At 55.6% G+C, this 27398-nt stretch overlaps 2 protein-coding genes across 5 annotated transcripts in view; one reads left to right on the top strand and one right to left on the bottom strand.

Annotated features, from left to right (window-relative positions):
- The window catches only part of MAPT (microtubule associated protein tau), a 52238-nt gene extending 40312 nt beyond the window's left edge, over positions 1-11926 (bottom strand). For both annotated transcript variants that reach the window (XM_063354786.1, XM_063354787.1), the window contains exon 1: positions 11828-11926. The gene's annotated coding sequence lies outside the window, so the exon portion shown is untranslated. The remainder of the gene's footprint in view (positions 1-11827) is intronic.
- Positions 11927-20510: 8584 nt separating this feature from the next.
- On the top strand, positions 20511-27137 carry SLC25A39 (solute carrier family 25 member 39). Of its 3 annotated transcripts, XM_063354428.1 has the most exons (12): positions 20511-20666; positions 22894-23002; positions 23078-23137; positions 23798-23842; positions 24545-24654; positions 24788-24855; positions 24987-25111; positions 25297-25470; positions 25599-25708; positions 25878-25959; positions 26060-26140; positions 26223-27137. In XM_063354428.1, the coding sequence occupies exons 2-12, from the start codon at positions 22906-22908 to the stop codon at positions 26339-26341; spliced, it is 1071 nt and encodes a 356-aa protein (XP_063210498.1). In that variant the 5' UTR covers positions 20511-20666; positions 22894-22905; the 3' UTR covers positions 26342-27137. The 3 variants fall into 3 exon arrangements, with proteins under 3 accessions (XP_063210498.1, XP_063210499.1, XP_063210497.1); XM_063354429.1 differs by lacking the exon at positions 23798-23842; XM_063354427.1 differs by lacking the exons at positions 20511-20666; positions 22894-23002; positions 23078-23137 and having other exon boundaries at positions 23149-23842.
- Positions 27138-27398: the final 261 nt, after the last annotated feature.

The following is a 27398-nucleotide window of genomic DNA, read 5'->3' as shown; positions in this document are numbered from 1 at the left end:
GAGGGGGAAAGCATGGGAGGCCAGCACTGTGCCAGCACCAGCCGCCATCCAGCTGCACCTTGAGCCCCTCCAGGTTTTGCCTCCGGCTTGAAAAAGACACTGTCAAGACACAAGGTATCTGTTTATTGCTTACTTTGATCTCAGGTGCTCCTTTTTCTTTGATTTCACAGTGCTGACAACATTTGCTGCACCCTGACAGAAGTTCTGTAAATATTCAATGCTGCCACAGTAATGAAGATAAATATAAAAGATTCTTCATGCCGCAGCTCTAGCCTACAAATGGGAGTGATCCTAGTCAGAGTGCACGGTACAGAACCACGAAAGTGCTGTGGACACTAACGTTGCAGATTTTCTCAAGGCAAGGAAAACATTCGAGGTATCTTCTCAGATTGGGTCTTCATTTCTTAAGTTATTTTGAGCTGTTTTAACACATGGATAGAAATTAAAACGATGACAACAGCACCATCTGCTTCAGCTACTGCCATGCCACTGTGGCTGGCATCACTCTTGCAGTGACAGAAAGCCTGTCCTAGGGAAGAAGCCAAGTCCGGGGAGTTTTCCTAGGGAGCACTGTTTTACTTCTGCAGGATCCAGGCCTGCAGAGCTCCTGGCTGCAAAGGTCGATGATGCAGAAGTGGTTTGTGATGTGGTACAGCAGAGAGGCTTCCACTGCTGCCACAAGTAACAGGGAGGGAAGGGAGAGGGTGTCCCAGGCAGTTGCGGTAAGCAGCGATGCTCACTGCCCTCACCAGGGGCAGAAGCCCAGGGTAACATCTCAGACACATACCTGCAGGAACAGACATTAACAGCTTACCTGAAAAACCACAGTTTACACTGCAGTAGGAACCCAGGTCTCTTTGCGCTCCTGTGACAAACCATCACCGCACAGTTTGCCCACCGTGCTTATGTCACCAGGCCATTACTTTTAGCCACTTGATTCCCAAACTGGGCACCAAATACCCTTTGGCCCCATAGTGTCCAGTTCCAGCATCCCAAAGATGACTGACAGCACTGGAGGGCAGCAAGAGGCCTTACCAGGACAGTCTCTCTATAAATACAGGGGAAGGAAACAGTCATGCATTCTTGACACACTGATTTCTTACCCTAGAAAGAAACAAACATGCCAGACCTCACAAGCTTTTGGGGCTTTTGCAGGACTTGTCCTCACCCCAGCAGTCACTATGCAACAAGACAGGGCTCAGAAAAGGCGGTTTTAGCTTCTGTCTAGCTTTTCTGCATTATTTTTGCTTTTCATGACTAAAAGACACTTTGGATCGGGTCAAAAGTCAGAGTGTGTTTTCTGAATGTCTTTTTTTTTTTTTAAAGCCAAAAGACACAAACAATAGGACATTCATCAAGCATTTCTGCTATACTTACATCTCCCTTGTCATGTTATTGCATAACAGCAGAAAAAACACTGTTCCCTCAAAATGTTCACAATGGTATTTATTAAAAACTAAAAGCAGCAGTAAGAAGATAAATGCAGAAAAAAAATTCTAATCTGGAGGAGCTCAAGAAAATAAACCATTAGCAGGAGAGCACAGCCTCGGGCTGAGTGCATCGTCCAACTCCTGGCAGAGAGAGCAGGGACTGGGACATGCCAACCGAGCCAGTGAGCGATGGGGAGATGGGTGGGCACCCCAAGGGGTTCCCACCTCTCTGAGCAGCAGGACGTGGCTGCCCCAGTCACAGGGAGCAGCTGATGGGACCACTCATGGGCTGCCACCATTCCGCCAAGGGGGTTGGTGCTTGTTTTTAGCTCCTCGTTTCACACACATCAAGTAAGGATGGACAGCAAATAAAAATCTTTATACATGAAACACATCCCTACTGAGCGCTCAGGTGTCTCCCCTCCAGCTGGTCTTCGCCCAGTTTGGGCCACTCGGGATGACAACCAAGCAGCAATCTGTCTTGCCTTGATTCTACTTTTATCGAGACCACGAGCAGATTTGCAACAAAAGCAGATGCAGGCAGCGTGAACAGTGACAATCCACATGGGAACTCAGACCATAAATTCAGCCAGAGAGTTGTAAAACCGTTATTTCCCCTCCCAACCCAAACGCTAAAGGAGGAACAAGTTTAAAAATTAGAATCCATGTGCTTTTAATCCTTCATAGGAATTAGCTAGAAGTCCAATTGGTGCCCATCTTCCTTCCCACAGGGATGAAGTGTGGAAACTGTCCGAATCTAAGACTGCTCAAAGTCTAGGAATTCAGGCTCAGTCTTCCCCAGTACATTTGTTAAAAATAAATGAGGTGCAATCAGTCTCCTCAGGGGTTTTATCCCCTTTCAGCTCTAAATGCAGCTCTGCTGTCACACGTATGATATGTATAAAAGGACAGCCTGCTTCAGAGCCTTACTTCTTGCTTAAAATAATATTGCTCCTGGTCTCAGGTTACGAGGGATCCATTCATGTTCGGTAAGGTCACAGGCTCTCACTAAATCACTAATACAAAGGCTGGAATAAACGGGGTTGCCAGTATTTCAGTAGCGCTTCTTTTTATTGCGGCGCATGAATAGAGACAGACTATTTGAAGCGGCTCTGACCACACCTAGAGCCACAGCGCTTTGTCGTTCCTTATCGAGGGAGGCAGAGAGCAGTTTACTGCCGGTGGGAGATGCTGGCTTCTGTTCTCACATCGAGATCAGGCAGCAGCAAAGCAAACCCCACCGCACCCTGACAGCTTTACCCGTCCTACAGAACTGCCCATTTTCACAGATGGGGAGCGTATAGTGCACTTCCCTCTCTGCAGACTACAGGACTTTAGTGCCTAGCGATCCCTACTCCATTCCAAAAACTCGTTTTACTCATGCTGATCTCCCTTCAGCATCACCCAGCTATGCCCAGCTCCCTCTTGCTAACGAGGACTTTCTAGTATTTCACCCAGGCCATTTCAAGTTATTTTGCCACGAGCACTGGTAAGGTGCTTTTCATCTGCACACAAACACTGCTACAATCACAGTACAGGATTATTCTATTTAAGAACTTAATAGCCAAGAGCCCCTCAGACGTTGGCAGAGCAAACAAACCCATGGAGTCAAAAACCCCTCCATAAGGGGAGTACGTGAGCAACAATAACTAATGAAACGTGCTTTGGAGCTGAGCATGGACCTCAGACAGCCGTGACAATAAACCCTATTATTAGACACAATAAAAGCAGTGACATGTTTGAGAGATTAAGCATTAATAAGTGCCTTCACATTAAACAGTATTCATGACTCTCTTCCCCTCTTGCCTGGAGGAACCTGGGAGAAGGGAGGAGCTGGCAAGGTAATTCAGATAACACTAAAACAGGGGAAAGGCAAAACTCATGCAAAGTAGGCTACAAAACTGTAAAAATAAGGATGCAGCGATGACAGCTCAGCAGTGCTGCAGATGAGAGGTTCCCAATGCTGGAAGCCAGGCCCCATCTCGCTCTCAGCAAGTCCAGTTGCCAATCTCTTGCCCAAGGCAAGGGCCAGGCAAGCACCGGCTGCCTCAGGGAAGAGGCTCCCAGGAGCACTGCAGAAGAACATGGATCTGGGTCTGCCAGGCAAGATTTAAAATGGAAGGGAAAGAGGACAGGAACAGGGAAGACTGATGAGAAAGGGAAGGAGACAGGACAGCAAACCCACGTGTGCACGTGGTGCTTGGATTTGGCAGGTGCCCAAGATGCACACACTGCTCAGGAGGAGAACAAAACCTGGGAGCATCGTGGTAGAGTCCTTCCTCCAGCTCACAATTGTCCTTTTTTCAGATCATTCATCCACCACCGCAACCCCTGCAAGTCTCCACAAGTCCCAGAGAGTCACTCCCTCTGTCACATTACTGGTCAAATATCCTCATTTTAGACCCATCCTTTCTGAATCTGTTCTCTTGCTTAATGATGGGCAGCAACTACAAGCAACACCACAGCTTGAGCAGTAGATATTTAGCTGGACTTTTACCTGCTTTCCTTTTCACACCCAACAGCAACATTTATTACTTCTGCTTGCATATGCCCGCCAGGCTCTCAATTACTACACCAGAAGATGCCAAGGGAAAAGCATGCAGTTTTCTGTCCAATTTGGAGATGTCCATTGTTAAAAGCTACTTCTACAAATCCCTCCAGCTAGCTCCAGGGCAGCATTGTTTGTCATGCTGATGAGGCAGTAGGTAAAACCGCATATAAAGAAGTAACTTCAGAGGGCAGAATTTGCTTAGGGTAAAATCTGCCCTTGAATTCAAAGTAAGCGGGAGCTGAAAATGAACCACAAAAGGCAATTCTGCCTTTGGAGCAAATCCCAGCTTTGGGCTCACTAACACCTGACGTCTGACACCACAAGCTACAGCTACCGGCAGAGAGCACACGAAGCTCCAACGTTTGTAACACAACCACACACGCCAGCTTCATCACCGGTCTCACCTTAAACCACAAAGGTAATTCAGTCCCAGCAACTCTTACCCCATCACATCCAGGATCTGCAGTGGGAGGGTAATAAAATACTCAGCACCTGCATGGAGCTCATCAGCACTTTGTACAAGGTAGGTCAGCATTAGGGAAGGAACACGAGACACTTCTACATCTCTTAGGTTTCCTTCACTTCTGACCATACTAAAGTGAAGTATACTTTCAGATAAAAGTTGTATTTTTATTTCCTCTTGCCAGCCTGCACTGACACATAACCCTGAGAGTTCACAAAAGGCTAGAGCTACAAACCAACCTCCAGGAATCTCATCCCGCTGGATTATCCCTTCTCTTGGGAAAGTCTCTTCTGGCACACCCCTTCTGTCATCGCTATGTCCTCAAACTAACCACGCCATGAACACACCCACCTTGAGCCCTGCAAACCAGGACAGGAACATTTGGTCACCTAGAAACCCAGTGCAAGCAAATTTTCAGCCCAGACAAATATTTCTGACACCACAATGCTGACATTCTGCTGATCACCACTCCAAAGCCTCCTGCTGCTCTTGCACTCCTCCCACTGCTGTACCTCCAGTCACCGAGGTCCAACAGCCCCTTCTCTGGACAGGGACCCAGGGAGAAGACAGTATGGCACATATCCCCTCAGCCCTCAGTTTGCTTTACTCCATCTCTTTGGCCCCCTTCCACTTGCATTTTGCTGCATCTGATGCATTTGAGCCTGACGAAAGCTCAGGTGGTCCCTGTACTCATCACCCACCACCGGGGAATAATCCCCTTCAGCCACCACCAAAGACTCAAAGGATATGTGAAGCCACAGCAGCCAGCCAAGACAAACATTGCTTGCCCATCACTTTGCCCCATATCTTGACTTTGCTTCACACCTGCTCTGCCGTCATTCAACCGAGAACTTGCACAGCTGGACAGATGTGTTCCCTGCACCAGGAAGCTCACGTGAAGTGACATTTGAGAGAAAGGAGCAGAGCTGCTTGTGAGCAGGACACAAACACCTTCATGGTAAGACCAAGCCAATGCATGCAGGATGTAAGTCAAGCTTTGATCAAATAAAAGATTAAATGTTTCTTAGGCAGGGAAAAATTTCTCCACTCTGAACATCCCAATTTCAACTACAAAAGGGCATCTCAGCAAACACTTCCAATGTATGGAAGACAGTTGATTTAGCTCAAAAACAGATTTTCAGGCCAGCACAAACATGCACATTGCTGAGCTGGATGTGTTCAAGTACCATGGGAGAGGCTTCTTTAGATTTTTTGAGCCATTTACTAACACCTCAAGGAATTTTATTCTGCAGCAAGTGACCTGACACACTGATGAAATCCATCTGAAATTGCATCAGGCACTTCCAGGCAGACAGCCTGGGACAGGAGCTGATGGGGAGCCATAAAATGAAATGCTGACAAGTGGCAGAAAGCCCGGCAACTCTGTACCACAGGGCATTCAAAGTCACACACATGCTATTCAAAAACCATGAATACAAGTGGTTTCATCACCTCTCTTGTAAGTCCTGAAGATTCTCCACAAACAGCAGATTTTAATACAGCCCTTCTTCCTATCGACTTGTATAATCTGTGCCTTAAGACTGCACCTCATCCTGCAATAACCCCCATCGGCCTTCGTCCTTCCACCACAGACAGATGAACCACAGCTCACTCAGAGCAACACCAACCAGCCCAACAGGGACAAATCCACCTGCCTCCCCAGGGCACTAATGGTGCAATCCCACCAACCACTGAAAAACAAGTCAAGAAGAGTACTGAGGGAGGGTACTGAGGCAAGGATGGACAGACAGTGATACCGGATCTGCTCTAGGAAGAGGGGTCAGGGCAGGTACAGCGGGGAGGCTCCAAAGATGGAAATAATTAGCCCAACTGCAGCATTAATCCTTTTAGCTTAACAGAAGGTATCCCCTGGTGTTCCCTTTCCTTGGATATTTGAAGAAAAGACATTGAAAACAGGAGCCACGCCACACGTAATGACTGCCTTTACTAATCGGACTGCTTGGAAGGGAAAGATCAGTGGACTGATTTCCAAGGAGCACGAAGGGCTCATTAGACTTGCATAGAAAATCCACTCAAGTCTAAAGGCACAGATATATCTCCTCCAGACTCCAGTGTAAACTGCATGTGCTTTCCACAGGCAATTTAAAAAACAGCCTCCAACCGGCAGATTTCAACTTGAAACAAAGCTCCAGCTCACAGATGGAAGAGATCCACCCTGCTGCAAGAAGAGATTCAGAGATTCATTCAGTCCCTCAGGGCAGAGCTGTGCCCACCTTAAAAACCACGCAAGAGGTAACCTAAAGGGCCACAACTCTCTGCTATTATCCACCACATCCTGGGGTGATCTGCAAAGACAGCTTGGGATTGAGGGCTGTTCATGCCAAAAAGCCAATGCCACACAGAGCAGACACGCTGCCACTTGTGCATCTCCAAGACGGTGCAGTGACCCAGATCAGCAAGGGCTGCACCTCCAGCATGGCCCAGCCAGCCTGGTGCTCTGCGAGGGTTTGGCAGGGCCAACAAACAGCCCACCGACCTCTGCCCAGCATCACCCACCCTGATTCTCTTCCTGCAACTGGTTTGAGATGAGTGGGAACATCTCGGCACCGCTCTACACGGATTAGCGATCCAGCTCAAATTACCTCTGCAATTACCCCCCTTCTTTTCTGTCTCCACAGGCAGGCAGAGCCCCGCCGGCAACCTGTGCGTTACAGCACTGCCTCCTTCATTGATGAGCATCCCAACTGCAAGGACATGCCCTTGGGGTGAGCCCCAGACACCATGCCAGCCCACCTCTGGAATCTGAACACCACGGTTAAGCAAGCAAAGATTGCTCTGGATGGGCAGAAAAACCTAGAAAGCCAGCCCAGCTCTGCTGGGACTGCAGTACTAGTGAGAGATCCCCCGAGAGCTGCTGTCCTTCTCCCAAGACATCAGCTAGTGCTTCTCCGAGCAGAGGCTGGGAAGAGCTGAGTCTGGGGTTCCCCTTCCACCTGGCTACAGGGCAGGCACACAAAGGAAACAAGCAGTCGATTCTGATTTTGTTTCGCAGTCTGAGCTGTTCTGGTAAGGCTAGAGAAGTCCATTTGGCTTTTGCAAGAAAGGGCTCACAGTATATTTCACAGACTACATAGGTCTGCGTACCGTAGAGCAAGCTATATACCCAGAAAGCACAACACGCGATGCTGCTGTTTGGGGGTTGGCTGCTTTACCCCCCTGCAGACCCTCCCAAACCTGCACCATGCTCCAGCAGCTCCAGAGACAGCCCTGACGCTGCACACCCTCCCAACATCATCCACATGAAGGACTCATGAGAATGTCACGAGTCCCAGGCACTTCACTGTGAGCTTCCAACTCTCACAGTCCAGCCCCACACCTACATACAGCCTGGGAAGCAGTAAACCAACCTACGAGCCAAATTGGAAAATACTGGGAGCAGGGTGGAAGCCAGCACCCTGATTCTATCTTGCCTAATTCATCAAGTGTCAGAGCATTGCTACAGCTAAATTCGCAGCACTCCCTCAAAAGATGCAGAGGCAACAACCAAGCCTCACCAGCAAAATAAGCTTATTCAGATCAAGACAAACTCAAATCTACACCTTTCTTCCAGCTTTTGAATAACATTCCTACTGGGAAAATATGGAACAGACACCCTCAGCACTTCCCTTCAGACACTGCTTCATGATCCACAATCAAACCAAAAGGGATTTGCCTGAAAGTCTGCACACAGACACATCCCAGCACCAGCATGTCAAATGGCAATGCCAAGTGCCAGTACAGGCGCACACGGACACCCTGACCAGCAGAGCCGGTACAGCTGGGCTGCTGTAAGCGTCAGGACAATTGGTTATTCCCATGCTGATGAACACAGGCTTTCAGAAGAAACGGCAGAGACACCGTCTCAAAAGCATTTTCAACGTGGCTTTCTCCAGACGCTTCTAACAGCCCCATGATGTTGCGAAGCCCAGCTTCCAAATGAGGATACAAACATCATCGAGGAGCAATTTGCTCTACCCCCCGTTACTACAGAGTAAGAACCACTCAGCTAAGCCCCAGCACACATGCAAGGTGGTACCCAAACACTTCCCAATCCTGCGGCTGGCAAAACCCTTAAAAAAGACCATGATGCAACACAGCTCAACAAGCATGCAATGAAGTTCTTCAAAACCAAGCAGAGGAGCATGAAAGGCAGAAGATTAAGACGCCCACCTTACTGGCATGCTACAAGTGTCCCTGACTAGATACATCGGGCTCAGCCTCAACGTGGAAAGAGCAGTTGCAGTGTCACATTTCCCTCATTTTTATCCCATGAGGGCTGCTCTTCTGGACAGGGGAGCAGACTTCCCCACGGCTTTCGGGAAGGAAATGAGAAAGCTGCAGCACTACTTATTCAGGACGGATAAATACATTTACTTGGTCCAGCTGGGTCCTGCCGAAACTGCAGTTTATTACGCACAGAGGAAATGGAACTGTTTGAATGAAATGCCTTGGGAAGGAAGAGGCTGGAAGCAGAGGGCATCAAGGCAACCCAGAGGAACTGATGCAGGGTGAAGAAGACTAAATTAGAAGCCCGACCTGTAAATACTTAACATAGTACTTGAAAAGGGCGTGTGATGAGGGAGGGAGAGACACAAAACCCATACTATTGCACTTGCCACCTGAAGGGACTGGACCCATCTTCTCTCCATGGGAGCTCCCCACAGGGCACACAGAGGTTCTGTCACTTCTGTACTCATCCCAGCTAATGAAGGACAAATGCCCCTATCTTATCTGTGTTATCACCTGTGCCTTCCAGAGTAGCTAACAGCCTTGCTCTGCCAGGCAGAGACCACAACATCTTGATGTGCCTCATGTTGTGTCAGATGGGATCTTTGCAACAAGCTCACCTGAAAGCTGCAGATCAGCAGTGAGCTGTTCCAGAGCAGAGCTGAAAAAATGGTTCTTTTATTTAAAGGCTTTGAACGATAACAACCACGCTTCACACTTTCACTCATTAAGCCAGGCAGAGCTGATTTAGTTCACATTTCTCAAGGGTCAACTTCTGACCATCACGCTATGCAAGATGAAGACAGACCCACAGCACTGGTCACCTCCATGCACCCACTAATGGTCTAATAACATTTTAAACCAAACAGAGCTCAACAGGTCTTTCATTTTAAGCTTTATCTGTTCAAGACTCAACTGTCCTAAGACCGCCTCATGCCGCAGTCAAGCCTTATGGGGGATGGAGACCCAGGCAACCAACCTGTGGGACAGGCATCACATTTTCCCAGAGCACAGGAGCTGGGTCTCAAAAAACCAAACACCACCCGCATCTTAATTCCAAAGCCCTGAACACAAGCCCTCATTTTCAAGGGCATTCGGCAGCATGAGGTACCTCTGCTAACACTGAGGGATGGCACAGGGAACCATGCCACAGCCATACGCCTCCTTCCAAACACCATTATTTTATCTAGAGCAAGAATAAGAACGCGCAATATTATCAGGGGTCAATTATCTGCCTGGAAAACATCCATGCACTACAGTTAAGGCACCTTGCTTTTCTCCTTAGTTGCACGTCTTGGGGGGAAAAAAATAAGCTTTTTGCATATCAAAATGGAACAAAGTGTAACTGGGTTACACTATTTCTCATTTTGAGAGAGAATAAGATTTCAACATTCCTTCTCTCGAGTGCAGCCTGTAAACGCCCAACTGAGAGCTGTTTTGATTGACCACCTTGAGGGAAAAAAAAAAGGCAAAAAAATTTTAATTGCACAAGGAAAACGATTAAACACTCCAAATCTGAGGTATTGGCAGCAAAGGTAAAACCCCTTCATCGGATGTAAGAAGGCAGCCATTGCTCGACAGAATGAATTAGTGATTCTCGGTAGTGAATTTTGTTCCACTCATTCAGACACGCGTTAGACATCTGCCCAGATCCACGCAGATAAACGCGAGGCAGCTCAGGAATACGCTGCATACAAATTGCTGAAGCGACAGCTTAGCTCATCTCAGCTGCTCCTTCCAGCCAGCCCGTTTCTAAGCAAGACCAGCCTCTCGCTGCAAATGGAGCTGCACCTCGCGTGGTGGTACCACCAGCAAATGGAAGGAGAAACTCCCTTTAAAGCGATGGCAGCTGCCCTCTGCAAACGAACAACAGGATTGCGTTTCTAGGTGTTAAAAAAAAAATTTTAAAAATCACCTTTTCCTAACCAAATCCACCCTTCTGCTAACACGGCAGACAGGGGATGCAGGCAGAAATCTCCATCCCTCACCTGAAGTAAGCGGTTTCTACTCCTTATGGGTTTAATTGCTCCGAGCCAGGAGGGCAGGTGTGCCATGCAGCGCACCTGGGAACACCTGGCCAGAAAACTTCCCTTTTCAAGCCTGTGAAGTTAGACTTAAAACAAAGAAATACCCAGCAAATAAAGGAAAAAAAGGCAAAACCCAGAAAGGGGGCCAGCCCCGTGCCCCGCCTGGTGCGTTTTTAGGACAAGAAAGAAGGGGCAGCACGAAGAGAGGCTAATGGAAGGCAGAAGGGGACAATTCCTGCATGAGATGGGGACACCTGTGAGGGACATCCAGGGTCCACCGAGACCACCAGTTACACCATCCCAGCCCCAAACCCACCGGGATGGGCACCAGCATCCCCAGACCGGCTGGAAAACACCCAGGGTTTAAGAGCAGGGGAACCCACCTTGGGCGACCGCGCCGTTAACGGGAACTGTTGGAACCCCTTGGCCGGGCATCTGGGGGATGCAACAAAGCGAGGCAAGTCCTGGGTGCCGTGACCTCAATAACGCTCTCCAACCCTCAAAATTTCGGGCGGGGCGTGGACAGCTCCGTTTTCTGAAGCGTCTTTACCTCATGGTTTTCTATTATTGATTAATTTATCATTGCTAATGACAGCTACCCCACCACCACCACCACCCGCCTTCCCCGAGGGCGGCTGCAGAAGATGGCACCGCGCCGGGGCGGGAAGGCGCTGCCCACCCCTCCTGCCGCAGCCCCCGGCCCCACCTGCCGCAGGGAATGGGGCAAAAAAACGGCGAAAAGGGGGGAAAAAGAAAAAAAAAAAAAAATCCGCCTGTCTGCCTGCCTGCCTCCCTCCCTCCTTCCCTCCCCGGCGGGCACACCTGCAGCCGGGCTGCCGCAGGGGACGGCCCTGCCACCGCAGCGGCGAGCGGGCTGCCCAGGCAAAGCGGCACCGAGGGTGACACGCCCCTCCACGGCGATTTTTTGGGCTGAAACGGCTGGGTTTAGGGTTTTGGGTTTGGTTTTTTTTTTTTTAATTCCTCCCCACCCGTTTCACGCTTTCAGCGCGGGGACAGCGAAACGCAGCGCCGGTAGACCGGTTGAAGGGAGGGTGTCCGGTCGTGCAGCACCCCCCTCCCGCACGTCCCCCCTCCTCGTCCTCCCGCCGGCCGGAGGCCGTGCCCCTACCTGCTGCTGCAGGGGAGTCCGCACCGGAGCCGGGCGGCGAGTGACAGCGGCGGGGCGGGCCGGGGGGCGGGCGAGCTCCGGAACCTTCGCCGAGCCCGCGGGGGGGGTAGGGGGTGGGGTGTGGGGGGGGAGGACGCAGCGGCAGTGCGCATGCGCCGCGCGGCTCGTTACCACCACCACCCCCCCCCAAAGGAGCGTGGCCCCCGGCGCGTGCGCGCTGGGAGGGAGGGGCCGCCGCGGTCTTTTGTCTGCGGGAAGTGGGCGCGCGCGGCCCCGCCCAGGAGGGGGCGCTCGCGCGCTGCCCCTCCCCGCTCACCAACCGTCCCCGGCGCCATTTTGTGCTCGGCACCGACGGACCGCACGGCAAGGGAGAGGGGAGGTTCTGTACCCACACACCGGCCTCCGCCCGGCCTAGGGGGGATGGAGGCACCCTGGGCTCCCAGCCCTGGCTCCCCTTCTCTGCAGTGAGCCAGGAGTCCCACACAGACGCCTGTTCCAGGGGCAGATTCACCACCTGAGGTTTAGCTGTGCTGCCAGCTGGTGTCCTCAGTATCGTAGAATGGTTTGGGTTGGAAGGGACCTTAAAGCCCACCCAGTGCCACCCCCTGCCCTGGGCAGGGACACCTCCCACCAGCCCAGGCTGCTCCAAGCCCCGTCCAACCTGGCCTTGAACCCCTCCAGGGATGGGGCAGCCACAGCTTCTCTGGGCAACCTGGGCCAGGGGCTCACCACCCTCACAGCAAAGAATTCCTTCCTAATCTCTAACCTAAATCTCCCCTCTTTCAGTTTAAAACCCTTCCTCCTCGTCCCATGGCTCCCCTCCCTGATCCAGAGTCCCTCCCCAGCTTTCCTGGAGCCCCTTTAGGGACTGGAAGGGGCTCCAAGGTCTCCCCGGAGCCTTCTCTTCCCCAGGCTGAACCCCCCCAGCTCTCTCAGCCTGTCCCCACAGCAGAGGGGCTCCAGCCCTCCCAGCATCTCCGGGGCCTCCTCTGGCCCCGCTCCGACAGCTCCGTGTCCTTCCTGTGCTGAGGCCCCAGAGCTGGACAAAGCACTGCAGGGGGGTCCCACCAGAGTATAGGGGCAGAATCCCCCCCCCCTCACCCTGCTGGCTGTGCTGCTTTTGCTATCTAAGGAGATGAAAATCCTGACAGCTCGCTAGCTGCTAACAGCATCCCATTACCACCCTCACCAACCCCTGACAGGAGCTACAGCATGCAGCCATCCAACTTTAATTGCATCCACTTGTAAGCTCCACACTAACAAAGGGAAAGCAGCCTTCTGCTACGCAAGGACAGCAGCTCTGCAGCCATTATCCACACACCTCCAACTACATGTACAACAGATAGGCACCGGGATTCCACAGCAGGCATGGAGGAGCAGTGGCGGGCAGCTTTAATGAGCGTCTGGTTCAGCAGACACCTGTGGGAAGGAGTCAACAGGTGACATTTAATCACTCTGAGGCATTGGGGAGCACTGGGGTCCCCCCACCACCCAATACAGAAGACACAACCCAGCCTGAAGACTGGAAAGTGGAGGGAGAGGCTGAAGAAACAAGTCATGCTCCCAAAAGATCCCTCTCCACCTTGCCTGCTTCATCTGGAAAAGCAGCGAGATGCTCTGGCTTTGATCAGGAGGGTTATAGACACAGCGGAGGTCCCTCGATGGAATTACTGCCGCGTATTACAGGGTTACTAACCCTGCTAATTGGATTTAGTGGAGAAACTACAGGAGGGATCTTCTGTCAGACAGGCTCCAGGTTTCAGTTTTTCCTGAGAAACATTCAGGTGCAAATCAAGGGCAAATGTCCAGTCCAAGAACAGGCTTCTGGCAGAGGTTGTGAGGGGGAAGCTCAATAGGGAGAAAGAGAAGCAGTTGTGGAGCCCATAGCACCAGAGGTTTTAAAAAGCAGACTGGGTTGGGAACAGTCCATCTCTGGAACAGAGATATCAAGGTATCCTGTAGTCCTATGAAGAGTCAAAGCCTTTCTCTTACTACAGTATCAATAACTGCAGAAGTACAAAGTACAGTCATATGAGGGGAAAAAAAATAATCTGGATTTATGAACATGTAACACTGAGATATTGACAGAAACAGGAGAGGCATCTAAAACCAGGAGACTTTTCTGCCCATTTTTAAAACGGCTAAAAAGTACCGACTATAAATTAGCTGGAGAATTTTCCCCAGGGTAGACACATCTCTAAAAAAAATTACCACTACTTTGGGAACTGTAAAATAAATATTCCAGTGCTGCAAGGGGATCCATGCTTGTGAGACAAGGAGGAACAAGCTGAATTTGAACTTACAGTGCAAGCAGCTAGAGTCCAATTCTGGAACAGCAGCTCTTCCTACAGGCGGTACAGATGCACCGGGAACACAAGACTGACTGCAAGTCAGCTGAGCATCCTCTAACAGGACTATTTCTTCATCTGAAAACAATAAAACCAGAAGAGACTCCCTGCCCTGATTTCTAACAGGAAGTACTCAGGATGACGACAGCTGGCTTTCTGAAGTCGTCCCAAAGCTGAGTTCTTGGGCACCGAGTCGCTTTTGGATCCAAGAGATCATGGGCTGGGCAGCATCATTGGCCAGTCCCAGCCGATGTTCAGGCACAGCCACTCTTACCACATTCTGGCCATTTAGAAGATCTGTTGGCAAAGGCTAGTCAAGAATTAAATTCATCGGCTGATGGACCACGGTACTGCCAGCCTCAAGTGAAACAGTGATGATGCCCCGCAGTCAGCCCTCCAGGACTGCAGTCACACGAGCGAGCACCTTCTTGTCGCAGCCCAGGACACAGCCACAGGACATGGTGGCACAATACTTGAAAATAAACTGCTCAGAGTATCATCAGCAGTCCTGTCTGGAAAAGGCACAACGAGCATCTTGCTGTTTAATTCCATCCGCGTTCAGAGAAATAGAAGCGCATGGATCTTCTTGGTAAACAAGATTACTGCAAAGACATAATCAAATCCACATCCAGCTTCTCCTCACCAACACCTTGCAGGGCCAAAAACATGGGCTGGATGTCCGTGTCAGAGGGGTGGCAACTGGGAAAAGGGTCCCTTGTTCAGGTGCCCTCACTCCCCACGTCTCGCACACATCTCCAGCTTGCTGCCGGTCCATCCCTTTGATGTAAAACCCCATTGTGCAGCAGGACACTCGTTTTGTACTACATCTCAGGTACAGCCACCCTCCACCTCCGCTCCCCACTGGCACGCACTGTCTGCGCTGGATGGATGCAGGATGCTGCTGCTGCTGCAATACCGAGGTGTTACGGGAACTGCCGGAGCCATCCGAGTCCCAAAGTGCAGCTGAGTGCGCCGAGCCCCAAGTGGAATGAGCTCACGGTAATCAAGAGATCTTGCGCTGGCCAAGAGGAACTGCAGAGAAAGGCTCCGTAGGCAGATTTCTTACCTGTTCGCACAGCAGGCTGACAGCTGAGGTAGACTTTAATCACTGCATGGAGCTCTGCTGCCCACTTCATGTTCATAGGCTGGTTTTGATTATAGGAAAAAGAACCTGGGAATTTATCCTACAATTCTAACTCTGTCCAGGCCTCCATTCCTTTTGGCCCATACTGCTGCAAGGTAGAAACAAGACACTGTTTTTAACATCAAATTATAAAGGAAACCTTTAGGAAGGAAAACATTTAGCTTCCATACCTGTTTCCCCATCCATAAAACAGGACTCATTTTCCTCACAGTTGAGTTTTGTAACTTGTTCCACAACTGTATCGAGGTTTTCGGCGCTGCGGAAGGTAGGATGCGATTTCTCAGGTCTCGCCTGCAGGGGGAATTGACCTGCAGAACTGCAACTATGTGATGAATTCTGGGTTACAGTGGGTTTAAGCCTGATGTCCCCAGGGCCTCATCTATCCACAAGGTGCTTCATTTCAGTCACTTAATTCAGATTAAGGATGGCTTTTGCAAAACCATAATGGGTCCTAGCTGAAATAAATACTCAAATTCTGCACTAGCTTAATTCCATTACAGCACTCCTCAGATCTCTTTAGCAACCTGGCCATTAAAGTACACCTAAAAAAAAAAAAAAAAAACAAAAAAAAGGAAATGGGCTAATGGCTTTCAAAATGGTTTCCAGCAAGGAGACAGGATTGATCTTTCTGAGACAATTCCAGATGCTATTGCACGTGGACAGACCACAGGATAACCCCTCCATAAATAAGGATGCCCCAGGCAGAGGCAGCCCCCGGACTCGCTTCCCAGGGCCCAGTGGCTGATGCGGACATGGCGTGGGACCAGGGAGCCGGCTGGGTTTCGTAAGCTCGCTCTGCTTTGAAGCCTCTCCATGGAGGTGGCAGCAGGGAGCTGGGCATTACACAAGCGGTTTTCCCAGCCGTGCTTGTACTCTGTCCGTGACAGCAGGGCAGCGGGCATTGCCCAGGTCTGCGTGGAGCCGACCACAGCAAGGCTCACACAAACCCTCCCCAGCAGCTCTGACTTTGCAGCTCGAGAGGGGAGTAGAGCTCAGCTGGCTCCGTTCCTCACGAGTCGAAACCAAATGCGTGTATTTGCAACTCAGAGACAGCTCTCTCCAACTGAAGTCAACTTACATTTCATTTTTACAGGCAAGCGGAGCATGATACACCCTAACAACCACCGCCACCGAGGCCAGCGGGACTGTTAGGCTGTAAATCAGAAACCGCCTCCGTGTTCGGACGCGCAGGCAGTGAGCAGGCTGTGACTCAGCAGAAAGAGCCAGCCAGCAAGGTCTCCTCGCCTCCCAGCAGCACTGAGCACCGGGAAAACACATTCACCACTTTCCCTCTGATCATTTTAGCGGATGGAGACACCTGGCAATTGAAACTGAGGCACTTGCACCATCTTATGCACTTCCCTCTTGCCCCCACCCCAGCTGGAAAAAAGTTTATTCCTTTTTCTTTGCAGCTGAGCAGTGTGGAAGGCATGCAGAGCCTGACACCTACAAAGAGACAACGTAAGACTCAATACCCCTAAGGATATATATAGTTTTAATTAATCATTATTCCATTTCTAAATTACCTGCTACAAGAGGCTTTCCAGATCATTTCAACCCTGTGTATCTGTAAGAGGCAGAGTTGACTCATTAGGGATTTACAGGATGTATTCACTTACGCGACCTTGAGGGAATTATGAGGTTCCTGGCCTCACACCACATAAAGTCAAGCTTCCCTTGTACCCGCTATTACGGAAGGGCAGCGAGGGCTTGCAGAGAATTCAGGATCCCTTCTGTCCGCATACCCAGGCTAACAGCCCCTGCAGTTCCTCTCCCTCAAGCACAGACCCAGGGTGTTTATAGCCTCTGCCCAGATGCCAGCCGCCGCTCGCAGGGCTGGTCACAGCTCCTGGCATTAGCTGCCCCTCTCGTTGACAAACTTCAGAGGTGCCAGCAGCCAGAAAGGGCCTTTATTCCTGGAGGAGAGCAGCCGCTGCGGCTCTGCCAGCCCTGCGGAGAGACAGGGAACATCCCTCTGGGGTGAAACAGGCTCTTTACCAAACACCACTGTGTCTGCAGGCTCTGAAGCCCTAAACTGCTCCTGCTCACCCTCGGCAGAGGCTGCTGGTGGCCATCTGTAGATTGCCTGTCCTTGAAGTCTTTCCTGTTCTTGCCACAGGATGGCGCTCACAGGGGAGTGGAGATGAGTGTAGGCACCGGTGCAGTCTTTATGCCTTGAGTTTAAGGCAGGGCAAGAGTTCAGTCCTACTCTAAATCACAGAATGGTTTGGGTTGGAAGGGACCTTAAAGATTATCTAGTTCCCACCCCCCTGCCCTGGGCAGGGACACCTCCCACCAGCCCAGGTTGCTCCAAGCCCCGTCCAACCTGGCCTTGAACCCCCCAGGGATGGGGCAGCCACAGCTTCTCTGGGCAACCTGGGCCAGGGGCTCACCGCCCTCACAGCCAAGAATTTCTTCCTCAGATCTCATCCAAATCTCCCCTCTTTCAGTTTAAAACCGTTTCCCCTTGTCCTATCACTACACCTCCTGATGGAATCCCTCCCCACCTTTCCTGTAGGCCCCCAACTCACAGCCTCAGCAGGTGGGCGGTGAGTAAGGGAGAAGATCGCATTATGCAGTACCACTAACAGGTTTTGCAGTGAAGTTACCACAACCACACAAATACAGAGGCACCAGGCACCTCTAGACCGCAGGTTACCAGGAGGACACACCAGCTGGAGCACCACTGTGCTCCCGTCCCCGTCCTCCTGCCGCAGGCACCCCCAGTCAGCCCCTACTTGTTACCTGCTGGGGCTGCAGAGGGGCACAGCCTGTGCTCCCTGGCAGCGTCCACCCAGGTTTCAGGGGGGCTTTGAGAGCCATCTGCTGTTGTCAGCTCACATTACAGCGTCTGAGAGCACCTCCGTCGGCAGGGTGCGTGGGACACCCCTCAGCACTGCTCTGCTACTCTCCCGTCAGCCCGCGAACAAGCCAGTTTAAAGCATCTTCTCCAGGTTAAAGCGCCAACAGGAATAAGACCAACTCCAAGAGCTCACTTCTTTGCACAGAAGGATTCAGGATGCTCCACAGGAAACTCAGACACTTCCAGTACAGTACAAAGAGCAAACCTGGGCTGCTACGTTCAGCAGAGATGGGACTTTAGCCTCCCAGACGAGTTCCCCAGGTAAAGCCACGGCTCTTACAGGAGCGGGTAGAAGTAACAGAGAAGGCTCCAAGGCTCACCCCTATCAATGGGGACACCAGCCCCTGTAGCAGCCCGGTTTTGAGGGCTGCGCCTCTAAGTAAAACAGCCCTTTTTAAACTGCATCTTTCTCTTGAGGCCAGAGAAGAGACTTAGGAGCCCTTTCCTTGCACTTATTGGTGAATAAAGCCACGCTCAAACGGGAGGACTAGAAATTCAAAGGACAACCTGTAGTCCTCCAAGCAAAAAAGAACTTCCAGCTGGCTAATGCATATCAAGGTACTTAAAAAAGCTCTTAACAGACCACATTTGCCTTTCTTAGGCTCTAACCAGCACGGTGCTGGTGTGCCACCAGCAAATGCATGGGGCTCTTGAGCAATACCATGCCAAGAAGTGTTCCCTTCTGCTCGTCTGACTTCTGCTGCCCATCCTGTGCAGCTCCTTCCTTTGCCAAGAACCTCTCTGGGCTTCTATGTTTCCTTTGGGGTACGCTAATAATTCAAGCACGGCAGAAGAATACATGCCTGCAAAAGTTTAGGGGTAACACACCATACAAAAAATAGACAATTAGAGACCTAAAGTCCATGAGTGTCTTTCCTTGGCTGCCACAGTCTGTGCTTCAAGCCCGCAATGCTTGTCTGCACACCCCAACCCACCTCCCTGGGGGCTCTTGCAGCCAGCGTTACATAGCCCTAATAGAATCACAGAACATGTTGGGTGGGAAGGGACCTCTAAAGGCCACCTAGTCCAACCCCCTGCAGTGAGCAGGGACATCTGTAACTGGATCAGGTCGCTCAGAGCCTCATCCAGCCTGGCCTTGAATGTCTCCAGGGATGGGGCCTCCACCCCCTCTCTGGGCAACCTGGGCCAGTGTCTCACCACCCTCAGTGGAAAGAACTTCTTCCTAATGGCTGATCTAATAGACTGGGCTGGGTTAGAAGGGACCTTTAAATGGTCCACTCCTTTAACTGCCTCCACTCCCCAGCCCGTTTTGGGTTAAAAGGCCTCAGCTGACCCCTGCCTTCCCCCCTGGACCTCAGAGTGGGGTGGGAGCAGGCTCCTGGTGCTTCACTCCCTCAGCAGCACCTGAGAGGAGCTGGTTCCTCCTGGTGTTGGTGAGATGAGGCTGCAGAGAAGCACCTGCCCTGCGGCATCCTGGAGGGGTTCAAGGCCAGGCTGGACGGGGCTTGGAGCAATGTGGGCTGGTGGGAGGTGTCCCTGCCCAGGGCAGGGGGTGGCACTGGGTGGGCTTTAAGGTCCCTTCCAACCCAAACCATTCTGTGATCCTCGGCATCCTCGCTGCGGTCCCGGCTGCGTCCCCGCTCACGGGGCCGGGTTTGTGCTGCACCAGCCTGGCTCGGGGCAGCCCTGGGGCCAGTGTGGGCTGGGGGGGTGTGCAAACCGCAGTGGCACCGGGATGGGGAGCGTGCCAGCCCCAAGGCATCCAGCACGGTGAGTGTGCAAGGTGTGCCCCTCCGCCAGCATGGCAGGCGTGCAAGGTTCCCCTCCATCAGCATGGTGAGGGTGAGTGTGCAAGGTGTGTTCCTGCCACCATGGGAGGATGAGTGTGCAAGGCACCCTTCTGCCGGCATGGTGAGTGTGCAAGGTATACCTCTGCCAGCATGGTGAATGTGCAAGGTATACCTCTGCCAGCATGGTGGGGATGAGTGTGCAAGACATCCCCCTCTGCCAGCACAGCGAGTGTGCAAGGTGCACACCTGCCAACACAGTGAGGGTAAGAGCGCAAGGCACCCTTCTGCCAGAGTGGCGAGTGTGCAAGGTGTGCCCCAGCACGGCGAGTGGGCAAGGTGCGCCCCCCGGCACGGCGAGGGTGAGTGTGCAAGGCACGCCCTTGCTGGTGTGGCAAGTGTGCAGGGCCCCCCCAGCACGGTCAGTGTGCAAAGTGCACCCCTGCCGACACAGCAAGGGCGAGTGTGCAAGGCCCCGCCCCCCCGCGCGATGAGTGTGCAAGGCCCCGCCCCCCCGCGCGTGCCCGTGCGGTGCGGGTTCCCCCCCGGCCCGGCAGGGGGCGCAGGGGCGCGCGGGCCGCAGAGCGCGTGCGCGGCGCGGGGGCGGAAGTGGCGCGCGCGGGCCGGCGCGCGGCGGTGGGGCGCGGGGCGCCCATGGGGCTCCTTAAAGGCGCCGCCGCCCGTCCCCCTCCCGGTGCCGGCGGAGGGAAGCGCCGCACGTGGCTGGAATGAGCAGGTGGGGCCGGGCCCCCCCGGAACACCCCACCCCACCCCCCCCCCCTTCTCCGTCACTCCCCTCGTGACCCGGCACGCGCGGCCGCTGCCTCAGTTTCCCCCCGGTCCCGGGGGTGCTGGGGGGCTCCCGGCCTTGCTGGGAGGGTGCGGGGGGAGCGGGCCCGCGGAGGGGGGGGGCGGGCGGGCGGGCGGGCTGCAAAGTCTGGAGAGGAGGGGTGGAACAGCGAGGGGGCCTGCAAACACGAGGACAGGGGGTGCAAAGCTTGGGGGGGGGGGCTGTTTCAAGTGCCTGGGGGGGCTGCAGACCCCAGGACAGGGGGTGTAAAGCCTGGGGGGGGGCGTGTCAAATACATGTTGGGGGCTTGAAACCCCAGGACAGGGGGTGCAAAGCTTGGAGGGGGGGCTGCAGACCCCGAGAAAGGGGATGCAAAGCCCGGGGGGAGGTGTGTCAAATACCTGGGGGGGGGGGAGGGGGGGCTGGAGACCCCAGGACAGGGGGTGCAAAGCCTGGGATGGTGGTGTCAAGGACCTGGGGGGGGGGGGCTGCAGACCCCGGCAGAGGAGGGTACAGCCGGTGGCTGGGGGGGCTGGCCTGGGTGCCTGCGCGCCCCAGGGGACACGCAGCACCCATTCGGGTGCTGCGTGTCCCCTGGGGCGCGCAGGCACCCCCAGTGCAGGAGGGAGGCTGCTGAGCTCCTCGCGTCCCCCCCCCCCAGCTTTCCTTTATCACCTTAACACATATTTACTTCCCCCCCTCCTCCTTTGCACCAACCGTCACGGCGCTGTGCCCAGCCCCACCAGTGCTCCAGACCAGCCTGGGTGGGTTCTGGGTGGTGGTTTTAGGGGCTTATTTTTTCCCCCGCATGGAAAAGGGAGCAGCTCCCAGCTGAGAAGGGAGCTCGGATGCAGGCAGGGAGCCCTGGAGGTGCTCGGACCCCCCTCGAAGAACCGGAGAGGGCGGTGGCACGTATAAATAACACATTTTAAGCCATTCAGGTGTCGCGGCGCTGGGAGGGTGAGTTTCTACCCCCCCGCCCTGGCTTGTGTCGGGGTTTAGGTGAAGGGCTGGATGCGGCGCTGGGACGAGCGCCCTGCCCACGGCTCAGTTTTGCAACAGCCGCGTGTTCCGCGGGGAACGTGCCAGGGCTTCGCCACCGTCGCGTGACGGGCGCAATGGGACCCGTGCGGGTGGGACCCCTGCCCACCCCGCAAACGCCACCCAGCTCTCCCGGTGGGGCTGGCGTGTGCGGCTCCGGGATAGACCCATCCCTGCCCGCAGCCTCGGGCACCTAACGAGTCCAGAGCCAGGAATGGAGAGATTTGTGGCTGCTGTGACCTTGCAAAATTGCTGAGTCAGATGAAGTCGGGGTTTTTTTGCTGCATTCCCTGGCTTTTTTTTAAAAAAAAAAAAAAAAGGAAAAAAAAAAAAAAAGGCCTAGGTTCCCAAAGCCTGGAATGGAAGCCCTCCTGCCATGGCCGTGGCCCTGTCCCAGTGCAAGGACAGTCCCTGGGCTGCGGCAAGGGGGAGCAGCTGGTCCTGAGCCTGCAGGGCACGCTAGGGCTCGCTTGGGCTTGCTTCTCCGCGTCCTCCTCCCGCAGGAAGGGTGCGATATGCCCAGCTTCCCGAGGGCAGAGACGCCAGCCCCGGGGGCCGCAGCCTTGCCGAGCCTCGGGGCGGGGGGGGGGGGCAGCAGTAGAAGGTTTTGGATGTGCCAGCTCTTTTTGGGGTGCTTGTTGCAAGCTTGCACGCCCGGTGCGAAGGGGGGGTTTCCCCCATCGCTCTCCCTCCATGGCTCTGCCGCCTTCTGGGCGGGCTGTCGCGGCGTGTCTGGTCTTTGGACTTTGTTCCTTCCTGTCCCTTAATTTTCCAAATGCAGGGAGGGGACGATCCTCCCTCCCCAAGGACACAGAAGGCTGGCCAGGATTGTCCCCACCTCTTCAGCCAGGCTGGGCCCGCTGCCAGCAGTGGGGCCGGGGGGTGTGTGTTATCGGGGCTGGGCTGCCTCCAGGACCGTCCCTGTCCCCCCCCGTGGGGCAGCACGATTACTGGGGGGGCCGCGCCTGCCCTGTGCCGTGCCGATAGCGTGGCCGGAGGTGGGACGCCTGTCCTCGCATCGGCAGAGCAGGGATGCTGGGGGGGGCTCCCTGGGGACCCATCGCTCATCACCGGGCAGAGACACCCCCGGGAGCACCCTCAGCCTCCAGCATCCCTCCCCCGTGTGTTGCAGGGGGCCAGCGCCATGGCTGAGAAGACGTTGCCGAGCCCCGGCGGGGGCATCACGCCGCTGCAGCAGATGCTGGCCTCGGGGACGGGGGCCATCCTCACCTCCCTCTTCGGTGAGGACAACAGGGAGCAGGTGGGCGCCGGAGGCTGGTGGGGTCCGGCAGGTCTAAAAGATGGTGTCGTTTCAGTGACGCCGCTGGACGTGGTGAAGATCCGGCTGCAGGCTCAGAGGACCCCCTTCTCCAAAGGTAACCCCGCTTGGGGCAGGGTGGGGGTCTCCCGCCAGCCCCCCCCGCCCCCTCCTCCTCGGGTCAGCCAGCGAGCAGCACACGTGGGTGTCTCGGTTGGCAGAGCCGGTGGCAGGGATTTCTCTGCTCCTGAGCGTGGGGCCATCGCGAGGTGGCACGTTACCGTGGGCCCCTTGTCCTGACAGGCTCCGGGGGCCCCGCTGGGGGAGGCGGGCTGATGCTTTGCTCCATCTTCCCCCCTCCGCAGCCCTGTGCCGACGCCGAGCGGGGTCAGCGCCGTGCCCAGCAGCCCCCTGCCCGCCGGGGAGCAGGGCAGAAGGGCTCAGCCCGCTCCGACTGCTCGCTCTTTCCCCCGCTGCCTTTGTGCCTGTCTCCACGCTGCTCCCCACAGCTTCCACAGGGCAGGAGAGACCCCATGGGTTCTGCCCCCCCGGTCTGTGCCCCTCCCTGTGGGGTCAGCGGGCTGGGGCTGGTCCCAAGGGACTGGTTTGGTGATGGTTGGGGGCTGCTTGGGAAGTGGCTGCAGGGGCATCCAGCCCCTTCACCCATGGAGCTCTCCCACTGCCCGGCTCGGAGCTGCAGCACACGGATGTGCCCCGGCCCGGGGAAGTGACATGTGCCCCGTGTCATCGCTCAGCGTGTCCCCGTTGTGTGTTTCAGCATTGCCAGCACAGTCTGTGCCCTGGGGTGCTCAGCAGGCCACATGTGAGTACGCCTAGGGGCTCCGCGCAGCTCCTGACGCTGGTGGCTTTGCTTTCCCAAGCCTTGACCTCGGTTTGCTTCCCTGCTGGTGGCAGCTCGGGCTCCTCCGGCTGAGGGGACATCCCTCTCTGGTGTGGGGGCTGCCGTCATCCCCAGCCCTGCAGCTGCTCCTGCAGCCCAGCTTTGGGGCTGGCAACATCCCCAGGGGGTCTTCTGGGGGTCTGTTGTACAACAAACCTTGGCTGCCTGTGGTCCTCCTGTCCTTGCTCTGTCTTGTCACTTTGTGCTGTCACTACATCAAAGTCCCCTTTGATCTCCGCCATCTCCTTGCTCCCTGGCGTCCCTGTGCCTGGCCCGAGAGCACGATGGTGGGGTTATGCTGGCTCCCTGCGATGGCTCCCCACCATGCCGGGACAACGGAGCTGACACCAGGCGAGGCACAAACCTCTCCTGCCGCTGGCAATGGCTCTTGCCGTGCCCCTGACCCCACAGCGGGGCTGGATGCCCCCCAGCCCGTGGGGCTGGCTGTGGTCAGACCCTTGCTGGAGGGTTATCCCTCTCTTTGCCTGGGGCTGGTCCCCACCGGGCTCAGGCATTGAGGGTTCAGCTCTCTCCTGGAAGAGATGGTGGTTTTGGGGATGACATGGGCTGGGCAGAGGGGAAGGGTCCCCTGTCTAACGGTGATGCTGTTGTCTCCCACCCCAGGGAAGTGTTTCCTCTACTGCAACGGGCTCATGGACCATCTGTACGTCTGCCAGAACGGCAATGGCTGCACCGCCTGGTACAAGGCCCCCACCCGCTTCAGCGGCACGCTGGTAGGGGCTGCGGGCGCAGGCAGGGTGGGCAGGGGTCTCCCTGTTCCACGGAGGGGGTCGGGGTGTTTGCTGGGGGGTGGTTACTCATCTACCCCCTCTAATGCCTCTCCCTGGTGCTCCGCTTTCTCCCCAGGATGCCTTCGTGAAGATCACACGCTACGAGGGCATCAGGTCTCTGTGGAGCGGCTTGCCCCCCACCCTGTAAGTTTGAGCCCTGCCTGGGGGGCAGTCTGAGTGCTAACGCCTGCCCGGGCACATGGGCATCCACACCAAGCCTCCTGCCAGCCCCCGGGGAGGGCACGTGTGCCACTCACACCCCTCCTCCTCGGCAGGGTCATGGCTGTGCCAGCCACCGTCATTTATTTCACCACCTACGACCAGCTGCGGGACTACCTGCACGCTCGCACGGGGAGCCAGGGGCACCACATCCCCTTGCTGGCCGGGGCCCTCGCCAGGCGTGAGTACCCCTCCTCTCCGGGGATCCCCCACTGCCCACCCTGCATCCCCGCAGGAGAGCACAGCAGGTCTCTTGGCTGTTGGTGCCCACGTTCGGCACCTGGCTCTCCTGGCACGGCGCTCAGATGGCTCTGGGACGGCTGCTGGAGCGGATGGCACTGATGCCCAATGTCCCCTCCATTGCAGTGGGCGCAGTGACGGTCATCAGCCCCTTGGAGCTCATCCGCACCAAGATGCAGTCCCGGCAGCTCAGCTACCGGGAGCTGGGTGTCTGCATCCAGTCGGCGGTGGCTCAGGACGGCTGGCTGTCCCTCTGGAGGGGCTGGGGACCCACCGTGCTGCGAGACGTCCCCTTCTCCGGTATGGCTGCAGGGGGATGGGGTGGCACTGGGAGATGGGGACGAGCACGGGGCAGGGCAGCCCCGTGCGTGGGGAGGTTGGTGTGTCTGGGGTGCCTTGTAGCACTGGTGTTTCTTATCTCCTCCCAGCTCTCTACTGGTTTAACTATGAGCTGGTGAGGGAATGGCTCTGCAGGCAGGCCCGGCTGGAGGAGGCCACGTTCATGATCAGCTTCACATCCGGGGCCATCTCCGGGACGGTGAGTGTGGGTCCGTGGGGTCTGCGCCACGCAGGGGCTCGCGCAGCTGTGAGCCGGGGGGGAATGACCTCCATGGGGAGCAAGGGATGGGGCTGGGAGGTGACGGCAGAGCTGGCACTGGGCAGGGATGGCGAGGTCCCAGCTCACCACCCGGCCGCTGGCCCCGCAGGTGGCTGCGGTGCTGACGCTGCCCTTCGACGTGGTGAAGACCCAGCGGCAGATCGAGCTGGGAGACAGCGAAGCGCACCCAGGTGAGGAGCCGGGCTCCGGGGGGATGTCTGGGGGGCCGCTGGGACTCCCCGGTGGTACCTGGGCATCCCCGGACCCTCACCTGCTCCCTCCTCCCCGCAGTCACAACCTCCAAGCCTTCCTCCACATGGCTGCTCATGCGGCGCATCCGCGCTGAGTCTGGCACGCGGGGGCTGTTTGCAGGTAAGGCCGTGCCCCCCACCCTGGGCTGGGCTACAGGGGTGCCCTGGTATCACCGAGGGGCTGATGGGGGCTGTTCCCGCAGGCTTCCTGCCCCGCGTCATTAAGGTGGCACCCGCCTGCGCCATCATGATCAGCACCTATGAATTTGGCAAGACCTTCTTCCAGAAGCTGAACCAGGAGCGGCGGCTGCCTGGGTTGTGAGCCAGGGCTGGGACAGGGCTGGATGTGGCTGGCCCCCCGGTGGGGGGGAACGGGGACGCTGCCAACCCCGCTCCCGGTGAGGCGCCCCGGGAGCAGCGAACCGCACTCGGCTCTGCAAAGCCCAAGTGCCTTCGTGCCATGCTCTGCCTCCCCCCTGCCTGCGCCCGCGGGCAGGGCCAGCCCGGCCCCCTCTCCATCCCCAGCCAACCTGGGGGACACCTGTGCCTGCTGCTGTGACACTGCGGGGGGGGGGAGGGGGAGTCCCCCACACTCATCCCTTGAGGCTGGACAGATGCTGCTGCTGGATTCACGGATGCTCTGGCGAGATGGGGGTGCCCTGGGAGACTCGGCACGGCAGGAGATGGGAGCCGGGGCTCGGTCAAGGACCAAATCCTCGGGGGCTTCTCTGTGTGCCTGCCCGGGCCCCCCAGCCCTGCTACAGCTGGGGGTCTGCCCCTTCTTGCCATCAGTCACGCACAGCCTCCCCTTGCCAGCACTGCGCGGCACGGGGACACGTCAGGACCCTCTCCCTGCCTCCGGACCTCTCCCACTCCGGGTGTCCCTGTCCCCTGGCAGACCCTGGGCTTGGACCCTGTGTGAGGACAGACCTTGCTGCTGCTCTGGGGGGGCCGGCAGGCATTCTGGTATCAAACCTCTGCCCCTGCCCCCTCCCTTCACCCCGAGGACCTGCCCCAGCATTGTACCCACTGTGGGTGCTGCCCCAGCTTGCTCCGGGACTCCAGGGGGGGAATTTCTCTTATTTTCTTAAATAAAAGGAAATTTTATTTGTCTCTTAGGGCAAGGATTTCTTTCCCTGCTCTCCGCACGCTGGGGCTGTGGAAGGCATCCCCAGGCAGTTGGGGGACGGCAGGGCCAGCCCTGTCCCTCCCGCGTGGGCACGTGGTGCTGTCATCCGCCAGGTCCTTGCTGGGCTTTCACTGGGGGTAACAGACCCCAGGACCCCCCTGCTACCCCCAGCAGCACTGTGTCGCCCCCCCTGCACCCGCACTGTGGATGGGGCAGGGATTGCCCCATCCTTGGGTGACCTGCTGTGTCC

This window comes from Chroicocephalus ridibundus, chromosome 17 (genome assembly GCF_963924245.1).
Source record: "Chroicocephalus ridibundus chromosome 17, bChrRid1.1, whole genome shotgun sequence".
Classification (NCBI taxonomy): Eukaryota; Metazoa; Chordata; class Aves; order Charadriiformes; family Laridae; genus Chroicocephalus; species Chroicocephalus ridibundus.
Note: the sequence above shows the minus strand (reverse complement) of the source record. Positions and strands in the feature narration are given on the sequence as shown.